At 41.5% G+C, this 23,737-nt stretch overlaps 1 protein-coding gene across 1 annotated transcript in view; it reads right to left on the bottom strand.

The window, feature by feature from the left end:
* frem1a (Fras1 related extracellular matrix 1a) overlaps positions 1–23,737 on the bottom strand; it is a 313,938-nt gene that overhangs the window by 201,142 nt on the left and 89,059 nt on the right. The window contains exons 11-13 of the mRNA XM_043714338.1: positions 22,717–22,807; positions 12,570–12,737; positions 6,619–6,827 (exon numbers count right to left, since the gene is read on the bottom strand). Coding sequence (XP_043570273.1) covers positions 6,619–6,827; positions 12,570–12,737; positions 22,717–22,807 — 468 coding nt within the window. The remainder of the gene's footprint in view (positions 1–6,618; positions 6,828–12,569; positions 12,738–22,716; positions 22,808–23,737) is intronic.

Genomic DNA, 23,737 nt, shown 5'->3' with positions numbered 1-23,737 from the left:
CAGTGGGGTTTTGTCCTGGTGGCGGTTGGAGGGGCGGGTCTCAAGGGCGGAGGAGCGGGAAGTGGAAGAGATGCGGTGGAGGGCATCGTCGACCACGGGTGGCGGGAAATTGCGGTCCTTGAAGAAGGAGGCCATCTGGGTTGTACGGTTTTGGAACTGGTCCTCCTGGGAGCAGATGCGGCGGAGACGAAGGAATTAGGAATATGGGATGGCATTTTTGCGGCGGAGACGAAGGAATTGGGAATATGGGATTTGCACAACCTTGTACACCAGCTGCTGAAAAGAAACATGTAGGTGAGCAAATGGCATGTTGCCCTTCATTGCGACAGCAGCAAGGATGATGATGAAATTGTACAAGGCTCAGTGGCACCACACTTGGAGTACTGTGAACCATTATGTTCTACTTAACTCACCCAGGATTCTGACTTAAGATGTTCCAGCTATGGAGTGCGTGAAACAAGGGTTTACCTGACTGATCCCTGAGATAGCGTTCTGTTTCTGTAGTGTTGTGCTTATCACATTTACCTAAGAAGTGAATGATCCCTTGTTCAGAACCAGGCAGAGACAGTGGTGTTCCTTTCTTCAGTCAACATGGCAGCTCAGTAATTAAAACTGCTACAGCATAGCACCAGGGACGTGGCATTCGATTCCACCATAAAGCAACTGTCTCCCTGTATCTGCGTGGGCTTTCTCTGGGTGCTACAGTTTCCTCCCATAGTCAAAAGATGTGCAGGTTAAGTGGATTGGCATTGCTCAATTGCCCATAGTGTCCAGGGTTGTGCTGGCTAGGTGATTAGCCATGGTAAATGCAGGGTTATAGGGACAGGGTAGGGATATAGGTCTGGGTGGGATGGTTTTTGGAGTTTCAGTGTGGACTCAATGGGCTAAAGACCTGCTTCCGCACTGTAGGGATTCTATGATTCTAGGGCAGGACTGACGTGTGAAGAGAGATTGGAGCAATTAACATTAAACTCACTGGCATTCAGAAGAATGAGGTGGGGATAACATAGAATCCCTACAGTTGTTTCGTCTAGGTACTAGATAACATTTTCAGCGAGCCTCCGGATGAAGCACTGCTGATAATTCCTGCTTTCTATTTATATATTTGGGCTTCTTTGGGTTGGTGATGTTCATTTCCTGTTCTTTTACTCAGGGGGTGGTAAATGGGGTCCAAGTCAATGTGTTTGTTGATAGAGTTCTGGTTGCTCACTGAAGATGTTCCCTAATATGGTGACGAAACATCTGAAAATGAACCTTCCAGCTCAGCGAGCAAACCTACATCCAGAATCTCAACCTGAGCTACAAATCTTCTCAAAACCTGCTAATCCCTACAGGCCATTTTGCCCAACAAGTCCACACTGACCCTCCAAAAGCAACTCACCCAGACCCATTCCTCTACCCTAATATTTTACATTCACCGCTGATTACACATCCCTGAACATTATGGGCAATTTAGCATGGCCAATTCACGTAACCTCTTTGGATTAGGGGAAGATATCAGACCACCCAGACGAAATCCATACGGACAAGGGGAGTATGTACAAACTCCACACAACCTGAGGCTGGAATCGAACCTGGGTCCCTGGCGCCATAAGGCAGCAATGCTAACCACTCAGCCACTGTGAACCAATAGAAGACCCAAAATTCTAACAGGCAAGATCTACGTAAATGCAGAAAGAATGTTCCCAGTAACCGGGGAGTCAAGAACCATGGTAACAGTCTCAGGATACTTGGTAGAACACTTAGGAATGAGGTGAGAAGAGATTTCTTCATCAGAGTAGTGGCTGAGGCCAAAATATTGAATATTTTGAAGAAGGAATTAGATATAGTTCTTATGCATAAAAGGAATCAGAGGGTATGGAGAGAAAGTGGGAACAAGCCACTGAGTTGGATGATCAGCCATGATTATATTGAATGGCACAGAAGGCTCAAAGAACTGAAGGGACTACTCCTGGTTCTATTTTCTATATTTCTCTGGTGTGTCAGATAACAAGATTACAGGATTTTGTTTTATACATGTTAGAATGTGTTTTTTCTCTCAGTATCAAAGTTAAGGAGGCTTTTTGCACATGGTGACAAGTCCATTTCTTCCTCCTTCCCTCAAAAGAGATGTAAAATATTTTCAATTAATATATGGTTATAGAGGATAAATAGAGTGCAAAGAGGTGGCATGGATAATTTGGGAAGACATGAGCTGGCATGGTGAAGGAGGTGAAGGGCAAGGTTCAGAAGGTCACTAACCACTGATTGGGAGCTTGGATACAGATGTGGCTCTTCTCACTCGCTTGTCCCTGCACCACACTTCTCCCTCGTAACTTCAAACTCATAAACTGTACTGTAAAACCCACCCTGCTAGGAATTAAAAAATGGGTCAGAGATGCAGTCTGTATATTCATAAGTCAACAGGTTAGGTTTATCCAAACCCATGAAAGATTTTGCTTTATGATCAAATGATATATGTTTCACCTTCTGCTCCCTCAACCCATCCTTCCACCTTCAATGATTTAAGCACATATACGCCTGGCCCTAAGAGCATCCTTGCAGTAACATTTCAATGCCAGTGTGCCCTGAAATGTAGCTTTAAACTGAAGAATCATCATGTAAGTGGATTGAAAAAGAGGGACCTGCAAGGCAGGCATGGGTTGGATGCCAGCATCCTTGGACAGGTGTAAAAAGTGCAGCCAGGCCTGATATATTATTTTGTGGGGTCCAAGATGGTAGCTCAGAGGAGTAAGCAATGAGCTGAAGTTGCCAGGTACCCACCCTGACAATCATGCCAGGAATTGCCGTGTCTAGTTTTCTCACGGGAAATGATAGGATAGAAAGTGGAATGCCAAGCAATAAATTCCTTCTGCAGGCATTTCACCACTGCACAGCAAATATCTCATCTCGATGCTTATATGTCTTGGAAAATCCAATGAGCTGTTCCCAATGTTGAGAAGAGACTCACCTGATCTCTCACACAATTATCCCAGATTTCATGCCCTTGCCATTTGGGCTCCTATAAAACTTAGCCCCTCAACTTTGAAAAATAATTTGATTGGAATTTACAAACAAACTTGCATCAGTCCTGTAAGAGGCATTTGCTATTTACATTGATTCAGTCCACTAAGAAACGAACTGGTAATATTACCTCACTCCAGGCTTAACTGAACCTGCTTCTAGTTTAATTTGGAGGTGCCGGTGTTAGACTGAGGTGTACAAAGTTAAAAATCACACAATTCCAGGTTATAGTCCAACAGGTTTATTTGGAAGCACTAGCTTTCGGAGCGCTGCTCCTTCATCAGGTGGTTTATAGCAGTTAAAGGGGTAGCAATAAGAGATTGGTCTAGTTATCAGATAACAAAACCACCTGATGAAGGATCAGCTAGTGCTTTCAAATAAATTAGATTAGATTACTTACAGTGTGGAAATAGGCCCTTCGGCCCAACAAGTCCACACCGCCCCGCCGAAGCGCAACCCACTCATACCCCTGCATTTACCCCCTACCTAACACTACGGGCAATTTAGCGTGGCCAATTTACCTGACCTGCACATCTATGGACTGTGGGAGGAAACCAGAGCAAAGGCACGCCGACACGGGGAGAACGTGCAAACTCCACACAGTCAGTCGCCTGAGGCGGGAATTGAACCCGGGTCTCTAGCGCTGTGAGGCAGCAGTGCTAACCACTGTGCCACCATGCCGCCCACAAATCTGTTGGACTAGATCTCTTTGAAACCTGGTTCTAGAAGAAATCCTGTTTTGTTACCTGATAACTATACTAACCTCTTATTGGTGTCCTTCAACTGCTATGAAAAGGAAATTTGCCGCAAAATCCTACCATCAGTCAGGATGCACTCGCCTGCATCTGTTTCAGTGAAAAAGAACCTTCACCAGACACTGACTTTACGAACTCAGATAAAACAAAGCCATGTAACTTAAGGGCCATAGCTTTGATTTTTAGGTCATTCTGAATTCCATACTTCTCCTATTCCCATTTAAATCTGATGGAATGCTTTATTCAACCCGTACATTAAAAAAAAATCATTTAAAAAACTTAGATCCTTAGACAGTGAAAAGAGGGAAACAAAGCAACGGTCCTTATTCAGCCAGCTCATTCATGGCCTTCTTACGATGTCACTGATTTATTTTTCTCTCCCAATTGAATAAGACCCCTCCCCCTCTACCTCCCAACCCTGTTCCCACTCCTCTGCCCTGGCCTCATGCCCCATCCACTATTTTGCCTCATTGACCCCCTTTTCCCTCCGCTTTAACTCACTCTACCCTTTGTCTCATGCCCTTTCCACTTTGCCTACAACCCTTCACTTTGACATCTAACTCATGCTCCTCCCCCCAGCATCCCATCCCTCCGCCCTCTGTCTTCCACCTCACTCTGCCTGTGCCTCATATCTTATCCCTCATTGATAATCACAAGACACTTTTATTTGTGATCCAATAAAGAATGACACATATGCTAGACCACTTTTGGAATATTGCGTGCAATTCTGGTCTCCTTCCTATTGGAAAGATATTGTGAAACTTGAAAGGGTTCAAAAGGATTTACAAGGATGTTGCCAGGGTTGGAGGATTTGAGCTATAGGGAGAGGTTGAATAGGCTGGGGCTGTTTTCCCTGGAGTGTTGGAGGCTGAGGGGTGACCTTATGGAGGTTTATAAAATCATTAGGGGCATGGATAGGAAAAATAGACAAAGTCTTTTCCTGGGGGTGGAGGAAGTCCAGAACTAGAGAGCAAAGGTTTAGCGTGAGAGGGGAAAGATATATAAGAGACCTGAGGGGCAACATTTTCACGCTGAGGGTGGTACATGTATGAAATGAGCTGTCAGAGGAAGTGGTGGAGACAAGTATAATTGCAACATTTAAAAGGCATCTGGCAGATCATATGATTGGGAAGGGTTTGGAGGGATATGGGCTGGATGCTGGCAAGTGGGACTAGATTAGATTGGGATATGTTTGGCATGGATGAGTTGGACTGTAAGGGTCTGTTTCCATGCTGTGTATCTCTATGACTCGATGCAGATTTAATAGCCCAATATTTATTAATGCCAAAATTTGGGGGAATAAGAGTGATTGGGTAGCTTAATGATTTAAGATCAAGAAAACCTGAAATATGCATCATCCCGAATGCCATTGTTTTAATCTGAGATTGTTTGCATTTGTCCCCAGGTTTCCCATCCAAAAGCTAGACTGAATATGAGCTGTTGTGGGGGAATTCTGGGGCAAAAGATCACAGCCATGGGGCAGAGTGCACAGGGTGTGTAGGCAGTGAAGGGAATGTTTGCAGGAGAAATCATGGTGGGAGCTTATGGGATGAATGGAGGAATCATAGAGGGGTGAGTGATAAGATTTTGGGGATGTTCAGTGTTGAGAGTTGCAGAGAAATCATGGTTGCAGTGAGGTCAGGGTAATGTTCACAATTGACCATAGGAAGACTTGGGATTAGGCTGAATAATGGATGGAGGCATAGTTTGACTCTACAGAGCTTTGACTGCAGGAAAGACTTTGAACAATCCTGACCCACAAGCAGTGCTATAAATGAATGTACCTACTGATTCTGGCTGTTCTGCCAGACAGCCTACAGTGTGGAAAAACACATCTGACTGCAGGAAATTTAAAGCTTTTTAAAGATGGAAGCCTTATTTGAAACATTCATAGTCTCCTGAGAGCAAATTGATCACCCCTCCCTTGTCCAGAAATTAGAAGTGGACAGTTTCGAGGCAGGGTGAGACCAAATGTGAAATTGTCAAGATTTTACCTTCCTATATTACTCAAGCCATCGTCTGATGGAATTTCAAAATTATCTCCAATGTGACATACTGACAGTTTCTGTAAAATGAGGTACCATGCAGAACGAACAATATTTGTGCTGTCTTACATGGGTAAAATTTTTAATAATGCACTTCAAGCAAAACTGCTTCTTATGAAAAATAAGTGGGCAAATACCTTTTATTAGCTGTTATTCTAATCAGATAAATGGGATGCAAATGAAAGGAAAATATTTTCTTTGCTGTGATGACATAAAATGATTAACCAGAACACATTTTCTCTCTTTATTTGCTTTTCTCTCCAACACTCCCAGGATCTTCTCTTGTCAACTCTTTTATTTCAACTCTTTTGGGTCCTCTGCTCTCACTAATCCCTGTCCCAAACTTTCAGTGATCTTCAACCTTCCCACTCACCTACTGCCATCTCAGGCATGGCTCTATATCTTGCATGGCATCCTTCAGATCTCCTGTCAAAAGAAACCTTACCACTATCTCCTTAATAACAGAAACTCCAATTCCCCAATCCTACTCTCCCGCTCACCTTTCTACTCAGCACTACTGCTCTCCAATTCTCCCTGCAAACTTATTGTCAGGTATTCACAGCTACTCCATTGACTCTGTCAGCTTGCAGCTGGGCTTAGGAGACTTCCTAATCATTGATCAGCCTCACACCAGGCAAAGAATTATATGTTTTAGATCAGCGTTATGGACTAACTTTAAACTTTTGTTGCCAAATATGAAAGGAAATTAAAACTATTTCAATTTTCCTCAATGTATTTCTGCCAAAAATACCTCTGATCATTGCTGTCCAATAAAATTGATAATGGGCCATTACACAACAGCAAAGATATCTCACCTAATTTTTAACTGCCCAAGGTCTTCTAGATTGAAGATGTCCCCTTCAATCATGGGATCACCATCCACTTTAACTACTCCATGTACTGGTTGTTTCTGAAGCACAATCTTGATCTGGTGATCTTTTGTGTCCACATCCATCACCAGAATATGATCCACTGTAATCTGACCTACACCTCCTTCCTCAACATCCAATTGTTTTGTCAAGATCTGAAATAAAATGGAAAAGCCATTTTTCATTTTTATTACTTGCTTGCAGAGCAAGAAGATCCTCCTATTGGAGGATCCAAGGTGATCCTCCAATAGAAGAACAGCTAAAACAGACAAAGAAATAAAGAAATGACATGCGGTGAAATATGTGGGTAATCTCACAGTTACATCTGGAGAATCTAGGGGAAATTTAAGGTTAATTAGTTAACAGTATGAGACAATGCATATTCTCCATGTAGCCAATTGAGCTGTTATATTCTAGCCCAATAGGAATTATGTTATAACTCACAATCCACTCAATTTTACTCTTACATTATATTTGAGGTTCTGTTATTTACGTACAACACTCAAAACTCATTGTGACCATATCATCCACTGATGCATAACGTGGGGATATTTTCCAGGAGGCAGTGATTAAAACAGTTTTTGTTTGGTCATTACTTTAATTCATTCATGGGATGTGATCATTAGCTGGGTCAGCATTTAATGCCGATCCCTAATTGCCCTTGTGAAGAGGTTGGTCAGATGCCTTCTTGAACTGCTGCAGTCAAGCTGGTGTAGCTACTCCCACAGTGCTGTTGGAAGGGGGTTCTGCGATTTTGATGTAGCAACACTGAAGGAGCAGTGATATATTTCCAGTTCAGAATAATGTGTGGGCTTGCAAATATGGGTGTTCTTACATGTATGCTGCCCTTCTCCTCTAAATGTCAGTATCCATTGGATTGCAAGGGGATGTCTAAGGAGGCATGATGAATTTCTGTAGTCCATGTTGTAGATGGTGCACACTTCTACAACTGAGTGTCATTGATGGAGAGTGAACTTTCGTGGATGTGATGTCAATCGCGCCATCTGCTTTGTCCTTAATGATATTGAGCTTCTTGATTATTCACTCATCTAGGCAAGTGGGGAATATTCCATTACAGTCCTGACTTGTAGGTGGTAGTCTGGCTTGGGAGAGACAGGAAGTAAGTTACTCCTTGCAGCCTCTGACCTGCTCTTGTAGCCAATTGCATTTATATAGCTTATCCAGTTCAGTTTCTGGTCAATTGTAAGCCTCAATATATTAAGTGGGGGATTCAGCAATGGTAACTTTGATGATAGTTAGATTCGTCCTTGTTGGAGATGGTCATTGCCTGGTACTTGATTGTTTGAATGTAACTTGCCACTTATCAGCCCAAATCTGGGTTTTTTTCCAGGTCCTGCAGCATATGAACATGCATTGCTTCAGTACCTGAAGAATCAGTAATGGCATTGTTCATTGTGCCGTCACATGCCCATTTCTGAACTTAAGATAGGGAAGGATAATTGATTAAGTAACTGAAGACGATTAGGCTCAGGATTCTACCCTTAGGAATTCCAGCAGATTCATCTTGGAGCTGACGTGACAGATCTCCAATAATCTCAACTCTCTACCTCCGCATAATAATAAAAAAAATTGTGGATACTGGAGATTTGAAACAAAAATAAAAGTTGGTGGAGAAACTCAAAAGTTAACGTTTCAACTTCCTTGACTGAAATTATCTTCCGTTATGCCAGGTATGACTCCAACCAGCATATAGATTTCTCTCCAATTCCATTGACTGTAATTTTGCTAGGGGTTTTTGATGCCGTATTGGTCAAAGGCGACCTTGATGTCAAGAGTAGTTGGTCTCATCTCCCCTCTGATGTTCCATACTTGAATTAAGGCTGTCATGTGAATGATGAATGAATCAATGATTCTTAAGACAAAGCTCCATACAATGATTGATGATACAATGAAATGCAGTATTGCTGCCAAGTGTTACAAAACACACAACCTGTATTACTCATTATAACATCATAACCAGTCCTTATAATAATTTTCAGCAGTAAAGAGTCAAGTGAAAACCTCAAGCAATACAAGTTGGTCAATGCTTAAACAAAAAAAATTAAATTTATTTCATTTTGGATTTAGTTTTAATAATTTTCCTCAGTACAGTTCTATTATATCATGATGCCATGTGTTGAACAAGGCTGGATAATTTATCATAAATATTATTTTAAAAATTGACTTGACTTAATATCCTCAATCCCATTTTTTCAGTAAGCCTATATTCTCATGTGCCCGTGGAAAAAGGAAGCTAACAGTTTAAGAAATTTAGCATAACTGGGATTATTTGAGTTTGCCTTAGCCAGATCTTTTAAGAATATTCATTTACACAGGAACAGTGTTCCCATTTTTCATTTGTGCATTCTTACCTGCACATATCACCATCTCCATCCAGAATTTGAACAACAGAAACAAAAGATGTACGGGTTGAATCATTGATTCACAGAATCTCTACAGTGTGGAAGCAGGCTATTCAGCTCATCAAGTCCACATTCATCCTCTGAAGAACATCCCATCCTACCCCTATATTCCAACAAGCCAGGCCATCCCTAGATACTATTGGCAATTTAGCATGGCTAATCTACCTAACTCTCACAACATTGGACTGTGGGAGGAAACCAGAACATCCAGGTAAAATCCACACAAATATGGTGAGTACGTGCAAACTCCACACAGAGAGTTGTCTGAGAGTGGCTAACTACCATCCACAGCATGATGCACTGTATGGTCAGTAATTCAAAACATAATTTATGTGGTAATTTTCACCAAACTCAGCATGATAGTAACTGTGTTGATATCTCCTGACACAGGTGGGTGATGACGGACTAGTGAAGCTGTCCATTTAATCATTGCACTTTTAATAGTTGCACAAATACTTTCTGCCAGTACAGAAAGTGGAATGTGTTTATGTTGTAACAGGAGTTGTGAGACTACACAACTAGTTCATCAGATCAGCAGTAGCTGTAAAGAAAGAGAAAAACAAAAATTAATGTTTTGACTCAAACATGACTTGGCACAACTGATTAGCACTGCTGCATTCACAGAGCCAGAGACCCGGCCGGGTTCGCTTCACCCCTGGGCAAATTTGCACATTTTCCTCATGTCTGCCTGAGTTTCTGCCAGATGCTCCAGTTTCCTCCCACAGTCCAAAGATATTCAGGTTCAGTGGATTGGCCGTGCTAAATTGCCCATAAGTCCGGGGATATATAGGTTAGATGGATTAACTATAGTAAATGCAGGGTTATGGGATAGGGTAGAGGGTGGGTCTGGTTGGGATGCTCTTTGGAGGGTTGGTGAGGACTCGAAGGGCTAAATGGCCTCTTTCCACACTATAAGGATTCTATGATTCTATGACTGTTCCATAGTTCAGATAAATTGTTATATTCTAAATAAAACATCAATTCTGTACCTATCTTTCCAGAAATGCTGCCAATTCTGCTGAGTTTCTCTCACACTTTGTCTTTATTCCTGATCTTCAGTGTAGGTAACGCACTTACATAAATCAGTTTATATCTCTTCAATGAACCAATAACCAGAGAAGAAAAAGACAAATCTAGTCAACATTCACATCTTTTCACTTGACTTCAAAGTGGGGTCAAGGTCTTATTGGTCTGTTGTTATCAATGAAGGGGTGACAATTAAAAAAGTGTAACCAGGAAAGACCTCAAATGCCACCTTTTGGGGAACCTTACGTTAGACACAGGCAATAGGTCAGTTTGAAACTATTTTTATGTGGTCCTGGGCAATAATCCACTGAGGTCCACAAAACTAATCTTCTGTCCCCAGAGCCCAGGCAATTAAAGTCATATAGTCATACAGATGTAGAGCATGGAAACAGATCCTTCGGTCCAACTCGTCCATACTGACCAGACATCCTAAATTAAGCTAGTCCAATTTGCCACATTCAACCCATATCCCTCTTGACCCTTTCTATTCATATACAAATCCATTTGCCTTTTAAATGTTGAAATTGAACCAGCCTCCACCACTTCCTCTTGCAGCTCATTTCATACATGCACCACCCACTGTGTGAAAAAAGGGATCCCTTTAGGTCTCTTTTAAATCTTTCCCCTCTCACCTTAAACATATGCCCTCTAGTTTTGTACTCCCCTACCCTGGGGAAAAGAAAATCTTGTCTGTTCACCCTATCCATGCTCCTCATGATGTTATAGAACATAGAACGTAGAACATAGAACAATACAGCACAGAACAGGCCCTTCGGCCCACGATGTTGTGCCGAACATTTGTCCTAGCTTAAGCACCCATCCATGTACCTATCCAATTGCCGCTTAAAGGTCACCAAAGATTCTGACTCAACCACTCCCACAGGCAGCGCATTCCATGCCCCCACCACTCTCTGGGTAAAGAACCCACCCCTGACATCTCCCCAAACCCTTCCACCCTTCACCTTAAATTTATGTCCCCTTGTAACACTCTGTTGCACCCAGGGAAAAAGTTTCTGACTGTCTACTCTATCTATTCCTCTGATCATCTTAGAAACCTTTATCAAGTCACCCCTCATCCTTCGCCGTCCCAACGAGAAAAGGCCGAGAACTCTCAACCTAGCCTCGTACGACTTCCTCTCCATTCCAGGCAACATCCTGGTAAATCTTATTAATTCAGCAGCTCTTACTTTGAGAGCAAGCAAGTAATCATGACACCGAGTGCTCATTAACAGGCTGACATGATGCTGGAAGAATACAAAATGATGGCAGTGACATTGGAATACAAAACTGGTCCAACAACTAGCAATTTTGTGCAGGAGAGCTACAGTGCTTCGAAGCCACCCCATGATTGAATCGCTGGAAACCTTACAGACAATGATGTCCTTCAAACTATGGTACAGTGGCTTTACTACTGAACTGAAGCTATGCACTTGAAACTTCTTGTTTGTTTATGCAAATAAAACAGTCATAAAAGCCCAAGGAGACATTGAAATAAAAGGCATTGTAATCTGATCAAGTTGTTCAAATTCCAAATAAAATTAGTCCTCCCTGTATTCCGTGAGATCTAACCTTGCTAATCAGTCTCCCATGGGGAATCTTATCGAATGCTTTACTGAAGGCCATATAGAGCACATCTATTGCTCTACCCTCATCCACATGCTTGGTCACTTCCTCGAAGAATTCAATAAGACTTGTAAGGCAAGACCTCCCCTTCACAAATCCGTGCTGGCTGTCCCTAATCAAGCAGTGTTTTTCCAGATACTCATAAATCCTATCCCTCAGTACCCTTTCCATTACTTTGCCTACCACAGAAGTAAGACTAACAGGCCTGTAATTCCCGGGGTTATCCCTATTCCCTTTTTTGAACAGGGGCACAACATTCGCTACTCTCCAGTCCCCTGGTACCACCCCCGTTGCCAGTGAAGACGAGAAGATCATTGCCAATGGTACTGCAATTTCCTCTCTTACTTCCCACATAATCCTAGGATATATCCCGTCAGGCCCGGGGGACTTGTCTATCCTCAAGTTGTTCAAAATGTCCAACACATCTTCCTTCCTATAAACTTCTAAAAGGTCACCCATCAGTCTCTGAAGCTCTGTGGAAAACCTTTCCCTGTAGCTCAAACCCTCCAATCCTGGCCACATATTTGTAAATATTTTCTGATCCCTCTCAAGTATTCCAACATCCTTCCTACAGCAGGGATTACAGAATTTTTAATGCAGTATTCCAAAACTCTGATCTGAACAGTTATTTGCTGACAATTGAGTCAATCCAATACTAGAAGGCTCAATTTATTGACCTTTGTGTTCTCAACAGCTTACCAGTACAATGCTATTGAGATCACTGTATCAAAATTATAGCTGTGAATCCTAGCGACTAGCGAGAATAATTTATATAATGTCAAAAGACACCAGTAACTTCAACAGAACTTTCATGTGGTTGCCTACCTCTGGTGCTTGATTGTCAACTGGGAGAACTGTAATATTGAAGCAAAGGCCAATTAATATGCCACCATGTTGATTACTGACTGAAAAGAGAAATTGAACGTGCTGTGGATCTGGCCCAATATCCTGTATAGGAGGCATGTATGCCACTTTCAGATAGTTCACCGCATGCTGAAACACAGTAAAATAGAACATGTTATGTATCAGAAAAGTGGGAGGCAGAAAAATAATAATAAATCATTAGTATTATTTAAAGCCCTCTGGTTCAGCTTATAAAGCCATAAGAATCATAGGTTGCAAAGCAGGGAAACAGACCCTTTGGTCCAACTCGTACATGCTGACCATAGAGTCATAGAGATGTCCAGCACAGAAACAGAGACTCTAGTCCAACCTATCCATGCCGATCAGATATCCCAACCCAATCTAGTCCCACCTGCCAGCACCTGGCCCATATCCCTCCAAACCCGTCCTATTCGTATACCCAACCAGATGCCTTTTAAATGTTCCAATTGTACCAGTCTCCACCACTTCCTTTGGCAGCTCATTCCATACACGTACGTACCACCCTCTGTGTAAAAATGTTGCCCCTCAGGTCTCTTTTATATCTTTCCCCTCACCCTAAACCTATGCCCTCTAGTTCTGGACTCCCCCACCCCAGGGAAAATACTTTGTTTATTTATCCTATCCATGTCCCTCATGATTTTATGAACCTCTGTAAGGTCACCCCTCAGCCTCCAATGCTCCAAGGAAAACAGCGCTAGCCAAGTCAACCTCTCCCTATGCTCAAATCCTTCAACCCTGGCAACATCTTTGTAAATCTTACAGATATCCTAAATTAATCTAGTCCCATTTGGCAACATTTGGTCCACATCCCTCTAAATCCTTCCCATTCATGTACTCATCCAGATGTCATTTAAATGTTGTAATTGTACACAACTCCACCACTTTCTCTGCCAGTTCATTCCATACATGTACCATCCTCTGCATGAAAATGTTGTCCCTGAGGTCTCTTTTATATCATTTCCCCCTCACCTTAAACCTATGCCCTCTAGTTTTGAACATCTATGCCATGGGGAAAAAAAACCTTGTCCTATCCATGCCTCTGATGATTTTATAACCTCTACAAAGTCACCCCTCAGCCTCCAATGCTCCAAGGAAAACAGCGCTAGCCAAGTCAACCTCTCCCTATGCTCAAATCCTTCAACCCTGGCAACATCTTTGTAAATCTTACAGATATCCTAAATTAATCTAGTCCCATTTGGCAACATTTGGTCCACATCCCTCTAAATCCTTCCCATTCATGTACTCATCCAGATGTCATTTAAATGTTGTAATTGTACACAACTCCACCACTTTCTCTGCCAGTTCATTCCATACATGTACCATCCTCTGCATGAAAATGTTGTCCCTGAGGTCTCTTTTATATCATTTCCCCCTCACCTTAAACCTATGCCCTCTAGTTTTGAACATCTATGCCATGGGGAAAAAAACCTTGTCCTATCCATGCCTCTGATGATTTTATAACCTCTACAAAGGCACCCCTCAGCCTCCAATGCTCCAGGGAAAGTAGCCCCAGCCTATTCAGCCTCTCCCTACACCTCAAATCCTTGTAAGTCTTTTCTGCATCCTTTCAAGTTTAACAGCATCATTTCTTTTGCAGGAAAACCAGAATTGAATGCAGTATTCTAAAAGTGCCCATAAAATGGCATTCCAATTCCTATACTCAAATCGCCAATCAATAAAGGCAGGTGAACCAAATTCCTGCTTCACTACCCTGTCTACCTGCAACTCTACCTTCAAGGAACAATGTACCTGCACCCTAAGGTCTCTTTGTTCAGTAACACTCCCCAGGACCCTACCATAGAGTATACAACTCCAGTTTTGATTATCTTTCTAAAGTCTTTTTGGTTTTAGGGGTGTCAAACACAGAAATCAGAAACAGACAGGAGTTGCAATGATGATAGGGGAAGGAATAGAAACATATCTGAGTATGTTGAAATGATAAAGAAAATAAAGAATATATGCCATTCGACTAAGTTAATGAGATTTGAGATGAAGTACTGGAGTTAGAAGGAAACAAGAGTTGTGCACCAGAAAGGGAAACTGTCGACAGGTTGACAGAAAGATAATAATGAGTGCCTAAAAGACAAAAATGGAAAGGAGTTTTCAGAAGAGATGCAGTATATGGACAAAATACATAAACTGTGATGATCCAAAATGTGGAATTGCTCAGAATTGAGACAAATAATGGGTTAAAAATTGCAACAGGTAAAGAATGGTTTGAATTTTTTACAAAGGAAAGGCTCTAAGTATAAATTACAAGTAATAATTTTGGCACATGCCTGTATTTAGTGACCTGCCTGAATTGCTGTGCTCTTCCAGCACCACTGATCCAGAATCTGGTTTCCAGCATCTGCAGTCATTGTTTTTACCTTGTATTTAGTGACACTTGAGTCTAACAAAGCATATGCCTGTGTCTGTTTCCATAGCTAGTTTCTCCTGAAACAGCTCATAGTTTATTACCAGAAGTTGTAACTTGAAGAGTATCATTCCACATCAAGCATGGCTGATCAGGAGACTCTCCCACTCCTACCCCCTGCCGAAGGCAAATCAAGATGATTTACAAGTTGGTAATAAACCTGCATGGCCACATCATTCTGTGGTCACCAAGTTCTGGAATGGGTCTTGAACCTAGACCTCCTGGCTCAAAGGCAGAAGGACACCTCACTAAGCCATAAAGGTTCCTGAAACAACAACAGAACACCTGAATACCCTTGGAGGAATGGAATGAGCAATGATGGAAAATTGTAATCAAATATGTGTGAAAGGACACATTCCACAGAACTTAAGACATTCATTATTTGTTACCGAAGAAACCTCGCACATTGCTGAACAATCCTTTTCAAATTCTAAACTGAGTGAGCCTTCTCATTGCAGCTGTTTTCATTTGTTCATTTTGTGGGATGTGGGCGTCACTGGCTGGCCAGCATTCATTGCCTGTCCCTAGTTGCCCTTGAGAAAATGGTGGTGAGCTGCTTTCTTGAACCGTTGCAGTCCACCTGCTGTGGGTTGACCCACAATTCCATTAGGGAAGGAATTCCAGAACTCTGACCCAGCGACAGTGAAGGAATAAAATATTTCCAAGTCAGGATGGTTAGTGGCTTGGAGGGGAGCTTGAAGGTTCTGGTGTTCCCATATATCTGCTGCCTTTATCCTTCTGGATGGAAGTAGTCATTGATTTAGAAGGTGCTGTGTGAGGATCTTTGGTGAATTTCTGCAGTCCATCTTATAGCTAGTACACTGCTGCCACTGAGCATCGGTGGTAGAGAGAGTGAACGCAGTGCCAATCAAGTGGACTGCTTTCTTCTAGATGGTGACAATCTTCTTGAGTATCGTTAGGGGTGCTCTCATTCAGGCAAGTGGGGTGTATTCCATCACACTCCTGACTTGGGCCTTATCAATGGTGGACAGACTTTGGGAGTCATGAGATGAGTTATTCCCCGCAGTATTCCCAGCATCTGACCTGTTCTTGTAGCCATTATGTTTATGTGGTGAGCCCAGTTAAGTTTTTGATCAATGAAATCTCCCAGGATGTTGATAGTGGGAGATTCAGTGAAGGTAACACCATTAAATGGCAAAGTGGGATGGTTAGATTTTCTCTTATTAGTGATGGTCATAGCCTGGCATTTGTGTAGTATGAATGTTAGTTGCCACTTGTCAGTCCAAGTCTGCCCCCATCAAGCTCATTCCATCCTACCTCGGCTCTATTCTCTCACCCTTGATTGAGGCACTTCCTACCTACACTGGCGGAACACAAACCACACTATCGACCTCCTCAGAACCTTTGAGTTCCCTGGACCCCAGTACTTCATCTTCACAATGTATGTGCAGTCCTTATACATGTCCATAGCCCACAATGACAGCCTGCAGACCCTGAGCTTTTTCCTCTCCAACAAACCCATCCAGTCCCTCACCAGGAATACCTTCCTTCATCTCACCAAATTAGTCCTTACTCTCAATAGCCTTTCCATTGATTCCTCTCACTTTCTTCAAATCCAGGGGGTGGCCATGGGCACTCGCTGGGCCTCTTTATTGTTCATGTTGAACAGCATCCCAACCCGTATCCTACAAAAACTCCATCTCATTTTCTCAATTCCTCAGTTTCCATCGCATTTGCTCTGACGAGGAGATGTTCCACTCTCTCACATCCAAGATGTCCTCCTATTTCCAATAACATTCTTTACCCCCACCGCATCTCCTCCATTCCCTGCTCCACTGCTCCAAATCCCCATCACCCCAACATAATAAAGATAGGGTTTGCCTTGTCCTCGCTTTTCACCAGACCAGTCTCCACATCCAACGTATCATCCCCAAATACTTCCGCCAACTCCAATTAGACCCGACCACTCAGAACACCTTCTCCTCCCCATCCCTCCCTGTTGTATGCAAGGAACTTTCCCTTCACTGCTCCCTGGTTTGCACCACACTCCCCACCAACCATTCCTACCCCCAGTACCTTTCCCTGTAACCGAAAAAGGTACAACACCTTCCCATACACCACCTTCCTTACCTCTATCCAGGGCCCCAAACAATTCTTCCAGGTGAGACACAGGTTCACCTGTATCTCCTCCAACCTAATGGACTGCATCCAGTGATCCCGATGTGGTCCTCTCTACATTGGTGAGACCAAACATAGACTAGGTGACAATTTCACTGAATATTGTTGGTTGGCCCTAAACGACTAGCCTGATCCCACACCACCACTTCCCCACCCCCACAGCTGTTACGAATCCAGATAAAATAATAGTGAGTTGAAAAGAATGCATTGTGCCCTTTAAGACAGAAAGTGCTATTCCCAGCTCAAGGTACAACAAATGCTAACAGTATGTAGAGCATCTGGGATATAGGCTATTCCAAGGTAGACACATGTAATAATTAAAGAAAGTGTTCGGCATGCTTTCCTTTATTGGAGTTGGGAGGTCATGTTGTGGTAGTACAGGATGTTGGTTCGGTATATTGTGTGCAATCCTGGTTTCCTTCCTATTGGAAGGATATTGTGAAACTTGAAAGGTTCAGAAAAGATTTGCAAGGATGTTGCCAGGGTTGGAGGATTTGAGCTATAGGGAGAGGTTGAATAGGCTAGGGCTGTTTTCCCTGCATTGTCGGAGGCTAACAGGTGACATTATAGAGGTCTATGAAATCATGAAAGGCTTGGATAGGATAAATAGACAAGGTCTTTTCCCTGGGATGGGAGAGTCCAGAACTAGAGGGCATAGGCTTAGGGTGAGAGGGGAAAGATATAAAAGAGACCTAAGGAGCAACTTTTTCACGCAGACGATGGTTCTTATATGGAATGAGCTGTCAGAGGAAGTGGTGGAGGCTGGTGTAATTGCAACATTTAAAAGGCATCTGGCTGTGTATGTGAATAGGAAGGTTTTGGAGGGATATGAGCCAGCTGCTGTAAAATGGGACTAGATTAATTTAGACTTAGATTAGGTCTGGTCGACATGGATGAGGTGGACCAAAAATGTGTTTCCATTCTATAATTCTCTGACTATTAAGTGGATACCTAAGCTTTGGTTCCTGTTTTGACAACATTTCAAATCTGACCAATTGTTTTAAACCAAACACTTAGCCCTTCAAAGCTAATCGAATTTTAAATCTGATGATGCTGACAGCCTGAAACCAATTTGACTACAAGAATTTCAGGTGTAATCAAGGTTATTAAAAACAAGTGTTTTTGGAAATCAATGAAGAGAAACTGCCACAGAAAGGGAGCCACTAGCCCTGTCCTGCTCTGAAAGAAATCTCAAAGTATTCTCAATTAAAGGGACCAGGGAATTTTATACAAAAATATACTCAGTAAAAAAAATCTTAGAAGATGACCCAGGGAGAAGACATCAGAATTGGAAGGATGGAAGGAAACAGTAGGTTTGGAAGACCAAAAGGAAGATGGCACAAGAGATTGTAAGGACTTTGAGAGATTAAGTTAATTTAATGTTTAGAAATTGTGTTTTGGAGCAGCATTTCTATAGAGTTGTGGTCAGATAGTGATTAGTTAAGAAAAAGAGGCTCAGGTTTGTTAATAGTTTTTAGATCATAAAAGATCATAGAATCCCTACAGTGTGGAGGCAGGCCCTTTGGCTCAACAAGTTCACACAGCCCCTCCGAAGAGTAACCCACCCAAACCCATTCCCCTACCTTATATTTACCCCTAACCAATACAGCTAACCTATACATCCCTGATCTCTATGGGTAACTTAGCATGGCCAATTCATCAAGTCTAGACATAGATAAACTGCACAGCTGGGCTGAGAAGTGGCAAATGGAGTTTAATGCAGAAAAGTGTGAGGTGACTCACTTTGCAAGGAGTAACAACATAACAGAGTACTGGGCTAATGGTAAGATTCTTGGTAGTGTAGATGAGCAGAGAAATCTCAGTGTCCATGTACATGAAAGTTGGTCCTTGAAAGTTACCACCCAAGTTGATAGGGTTGTTAAGGAGGCATATGGTGTGTTAGCTTTTATTGGCAGAGAGATTGAGTTTCTGAACCATGAGGTTATGCTACAACTGTACAAAACACTGGTGCGGCTGCACTTGGAGTATTGTGTGCAGTTCTGGTCACTGCATTTTAGGAAGGATGTGGAAGCTTTGGAAAGGATTCAGAGAAGATTTACTGCAATGTGGCCTGGTATGGAAGGAAGGTCTTACGAGGAAAGGCTGAGGGACTTGAGGCTGTTTTTGTTAGAGAGAAGGTTGAGAGGTTACTTAATTGAGACATAAAAGATAATCAGAGGGTTAGATTGGATGGACAGTGAGAGCCTTTTTCCTAGGATGGCAATGGCTAGCACGAGGGGGAATTGCTTTAAATTGAGGGGTGATAGATATAGGACAGATGTCAGAGGTAGTTTCTTGACTCAGATAATAGTAGGGGTGTGGAACGCAATGCCTGCAACAGTAGTAGACTAGCCAACTTCAAAGGCATTTAAGTAGTCATTGGATAAGCATATGTACGAGAATGGAATAATGTAGTTTACATGGGCTTCAGATTGGTTTCAGAGGTTGGCGCAACATCGAGGGTGGAAGGGTCTATACGGCACTGTAATGTTCTATGTAGTTTCTTGAAAGTGGCAACGCAAGTGGATAATGTTGTTAAGAAGGCATATGGTATGCTTGCCTTCATCTGTCAGAACATAAAAGAGTATAAAAATTATCAAGTCATGTTGCAGCTGTATAGAACTTTAACATGACTACATTTGGAATTTTGCGACAGGACCAAAAGGAGATGGAGGCTTTGGAGATGGTACAGAAAAGGTTTACTAGGATGTTACCTGGCTTAGAAGGTATTAACTAGAAGGAGAACCTGGAAAAATTCAATTTGTTTTCACTTGCATGTTGAAGGACAACCCATTAGCGGTTGACAAAATTATGAGAAGCATGGATTGGATAGATAGTTGAAGTCTTTTTCTCAGGGAAGAAATGTCAGTTGCTGAGGGACATAGGTTTAAGGTAAAAGGGGGAAGTTTAAGGCAAGTTCTTTTTAACATAGAAGGTGGTAAGTGCCTGGAATGTGCTGCACAAGCAGTTCCAATAACAACATTTAAGAGTCAGGGAATAGAGGGACATGGACTGTAAACAGGAAAAGGTCTTTATTTTAAAAAGGTGTTGTGTATCAATACACATTTGGAGGTTGAGAGACCTGTTTCTGAGCTGTACTGTTCTTTGTTAATAAGAAAACTCAAGATCATGAAAAGGGACAACTCAAACAATGCAACATTCTCTCTGCATTTTCGTATGCCACAGAAATCTAGAAAATAGGTAAAGATCTGGGAATGAAAATGGAGGCCTTTGAGATGTAGATACTAACAAATGTTCTTAAATTCCATATATGGACCAAAAAACAAACAAGGATGAGTTTGAAATAGCAAGAGCAAAAATCATTTCGATAATAAAATGACAATTGTTAAGTCGTTTGATCATGGCAGAAAAGCTACAGAGGTCTCTCCTGGAGGGCAAAGTGGAGGCAGCAAAAAAGAATGGTTGAACTTGGCATACATGAAAATGGATGTCACAGAACAATAGACAGGCGACACTGAATATGAGGATGGCACAAGATAGACAAGTGTGGAAAACCATGAAAGCAAATCTCCTGGCAGGAGGGGCTACAAGCAGCAGCAGCAACATGTTAAAGATGTAAATATCTTCTTCAGTTCAGAGGTGCTCGTCACTCGCAGAAGTGGTCTTACCATGTGACTTTCTAAGAGATGACCAACTACTCCACAACTATCTTTATGATATAACTACAAATAGATAGCATAGCATCATCATTTTCTGATGTGGAATAAACAGCTGTCTCTTTTCACATATGTATTTGTTAAATCTATTCAAAGGCAAACTTAGTGAGATGTGGCTTGATACAAATTGTTGAAATATTTTTATTTTACTTTCATTTGAATGTGGAAATCAAATATTCATGTTGTAATTTAGTATTTCCAATCATATACTTGGTCTCCCAATAAATATAATTTGCAGTATTAAATTTTCAAAATGATTAATACATCCTGAATGATGACACCCTTCCCTGCACACTTTGCAGATTAATGTACTAAAGAGAAACATTATCACTTGGCATTTAATACTTGAGATCTAAACAAACCAAGAACTTTATAAATAAAGACATCGAGTCCAAACAAAGTTATGCTAAACATTTACAAAACAGTGCTTAGGGTGATGTTGAACAGTAAATGAAGTGTTCCTAAAATAGTGGCAGACCTGAAAGATTTCATTTATAAGGAGAGAATTAAGGAAATACACTGACTGTAACGTGTATAATTTTATATAGAATAAGTGAAGAGAAACTTTGTGAATTTGCAGAATGTGGACAAAAGAATACCAATTAAAGATAACTCTCAAACAAGAAATGACATCAAATTAGAGTCAACGATTATACAATAAATAGATTATTCAACCCACCAAGTCGATACCAACTCTTGAGTACTCAAGAGAACCCAAAAGTAGAACAACCCAAATCTTAAACATTGTTGTAGAAAAAGCTTTTTCTTCATTTCACATTTTGTCAACCGATATGTATTGCTTAAAGGTGCAAAAATCTGAAAAGTTAATACTGAGGACTGTCTTGCATGCCTCAAACAATAATGATGCCATATGGACTTGGTGGGGAATGTCTTAGGATCTCAAAGAGTTGCCTTGTCTTCCTCAGTCTTTGTAACAATGCTTACAATATCAGCATCTAGGAGAAAGTGAGGACTGAAGATTCTGGAGATAATAGTGAAAAAGTGTGGTACCAGAAAAGCACAGCAGTTCGGACAGCATCCGAGGAGCAGGACAGTTGACATTTTGGACATAAGTCATATCAGTGTGACGTGTATGCAGCAGCCAATAAACAATAAACTGCTTCTTTTTGAAAGCATGAAACTTTTTTTCTGAGACATCCAAATAACTTTCTTCTATCACACTAGGGTGGGACTTGTAAGAGAATGGTGGTAGCAAACATATCCCACAACAAAGAACACACCTAATAATACAGCTGAAAATGTGTTGCTGGAACAGCGCAGCAGGTCAGGCAGCATCCAGGGAACAGGAGAGGAGGAAGGGCTTATGCCCGAAACGTCGATTCTCCTGTTCCCTGGATGCTGCCTGACCTGCTGCGCTGTTCCAGCAACACATTTTCAGCTCTGATCTCCAGCATCTGCAGACCTCACTTTCTCCACACCTAATAATACAATAAAGTTGAAACATTTTCCTTAGAAATCATTATAATCTGGAATACATGCTTGTAACAGTCTGTAAGCAGAGTCAATTATTATTAATATTAGTCAGGAATTAGACATGTACTTGAAGAAGTAATTTGCAAAGCTTCGGGGAAACTAATTGTGGAATGTAATTAATTGGACAAGTCTTTCAAAGAGCAAGCACAGGCTTTAGTAGACTGAATGGCCTTCTACACATTATAAATTATACAGATATTTTATCAAAGACTAATAATTAGTCTTTTAAATAGTTCAGTGCTTTCTTTTTTGCAAGACTACCTTTAGGAAAAACTGATCTGAATGGATTAAACCACTTTTCTGGTTCCTATTTCATGATATTCCAAACTTACTGACATAGAGAATAAGAAATTATAAATACCTGTGTGAATGATCTCAGCATTGGGACATTAGACTTTTTCGTCAATTTCTTCATGCTGTCTGTCAAAAACAGTTTCCCAGCATCTGACAGGCTCAACAGAGAAAGAGAGACACAATTAGACCTTAAAAGTTCCTAATAATAAAATCTTATACATCATTATTCAATTTTCAGATTCACAACATGTTTTAATACAAACAATCACAAAATTTTGTTTCTTATAAATGCAAAACTAAAAGAAGAAATGTAATTCACTCTTCTATTGGAATAGCAAATATCACTAACATTACAGATGAGACATATAATTGAGGCATATAAGATAATCAGAGGATTAGGTAGAGTAGACAGTGAGAGCCTTTTTCCTTGGATGGTGATAGCTGGCATGAGGAGATATAGCTTTAAATTGAGGGATGATTGATATAGGACAGATGTCAGAGGTAGTTTCTTTACTCAGAGAATAGTACAGTGTGGAACGTACTGCCTGCAACAGTAGTAGACTTGCCAAATTTAAGGGCATTTAAATGGTCATTGGATAAACATATGAATGAAAATGGAAAAGTGTAAGATAGATTGGTTCCACAGGTCGACACAACATCGAGGGCTGAAGGGCCTGTACTGCACTGTAATGTTTGATGTTGTATGTTCTATTATGACCATTATTTTCTTTTCAATAATGACAGAGATACAACCATAATAAACACATTTGTGCCAGAGCTTTCAGAACTCATCAGGGGCTTGGTATTTTGCATGTAACATTCAGAATTCTCAAATTTCCTACAGTGTTTCAGGGTTCTTCTGTTGTGAAATTGTCATTAAAGGGAGTTCAAGATGATACTTTAAGAAGCTTGTACCAGTTAACTACAGTTCACGGTGGTCGACAATGCTTACCACCGCATCTCCTCCACTTCCCGCACCTCTGCCCTTGAACCTCGCCCCTCCAATCGCCACCAGGACAGAACCCCACTGGTCCTCACCTTCCACCCCACCAACCTCCGGATACATCGTATCATCCTCCATCATTTCC

Source organism: Chiloscyllium plagiosum, chromosome 2 (genome assembly GCF_004010195.1).
Source record: "Chiloscyllium plagiosum isolate BGI_BamShark_2017 chromosome 2, ASM401019v2, whole genome shotgun sequence".
NCBI classification, from domain to species: domain Eukaryota; kingdom Metazoa; phylum Chordata; class Chondrichthyes; order Orectolobiformes; family Hemiscylliidae; genus Chiloscyllium; species Chiloscyllium plagiosum.
Note: the sequence above shows the minus strand (reverse complement) of the source record. Positions and strands in the feature narration are given on the sequence as shown.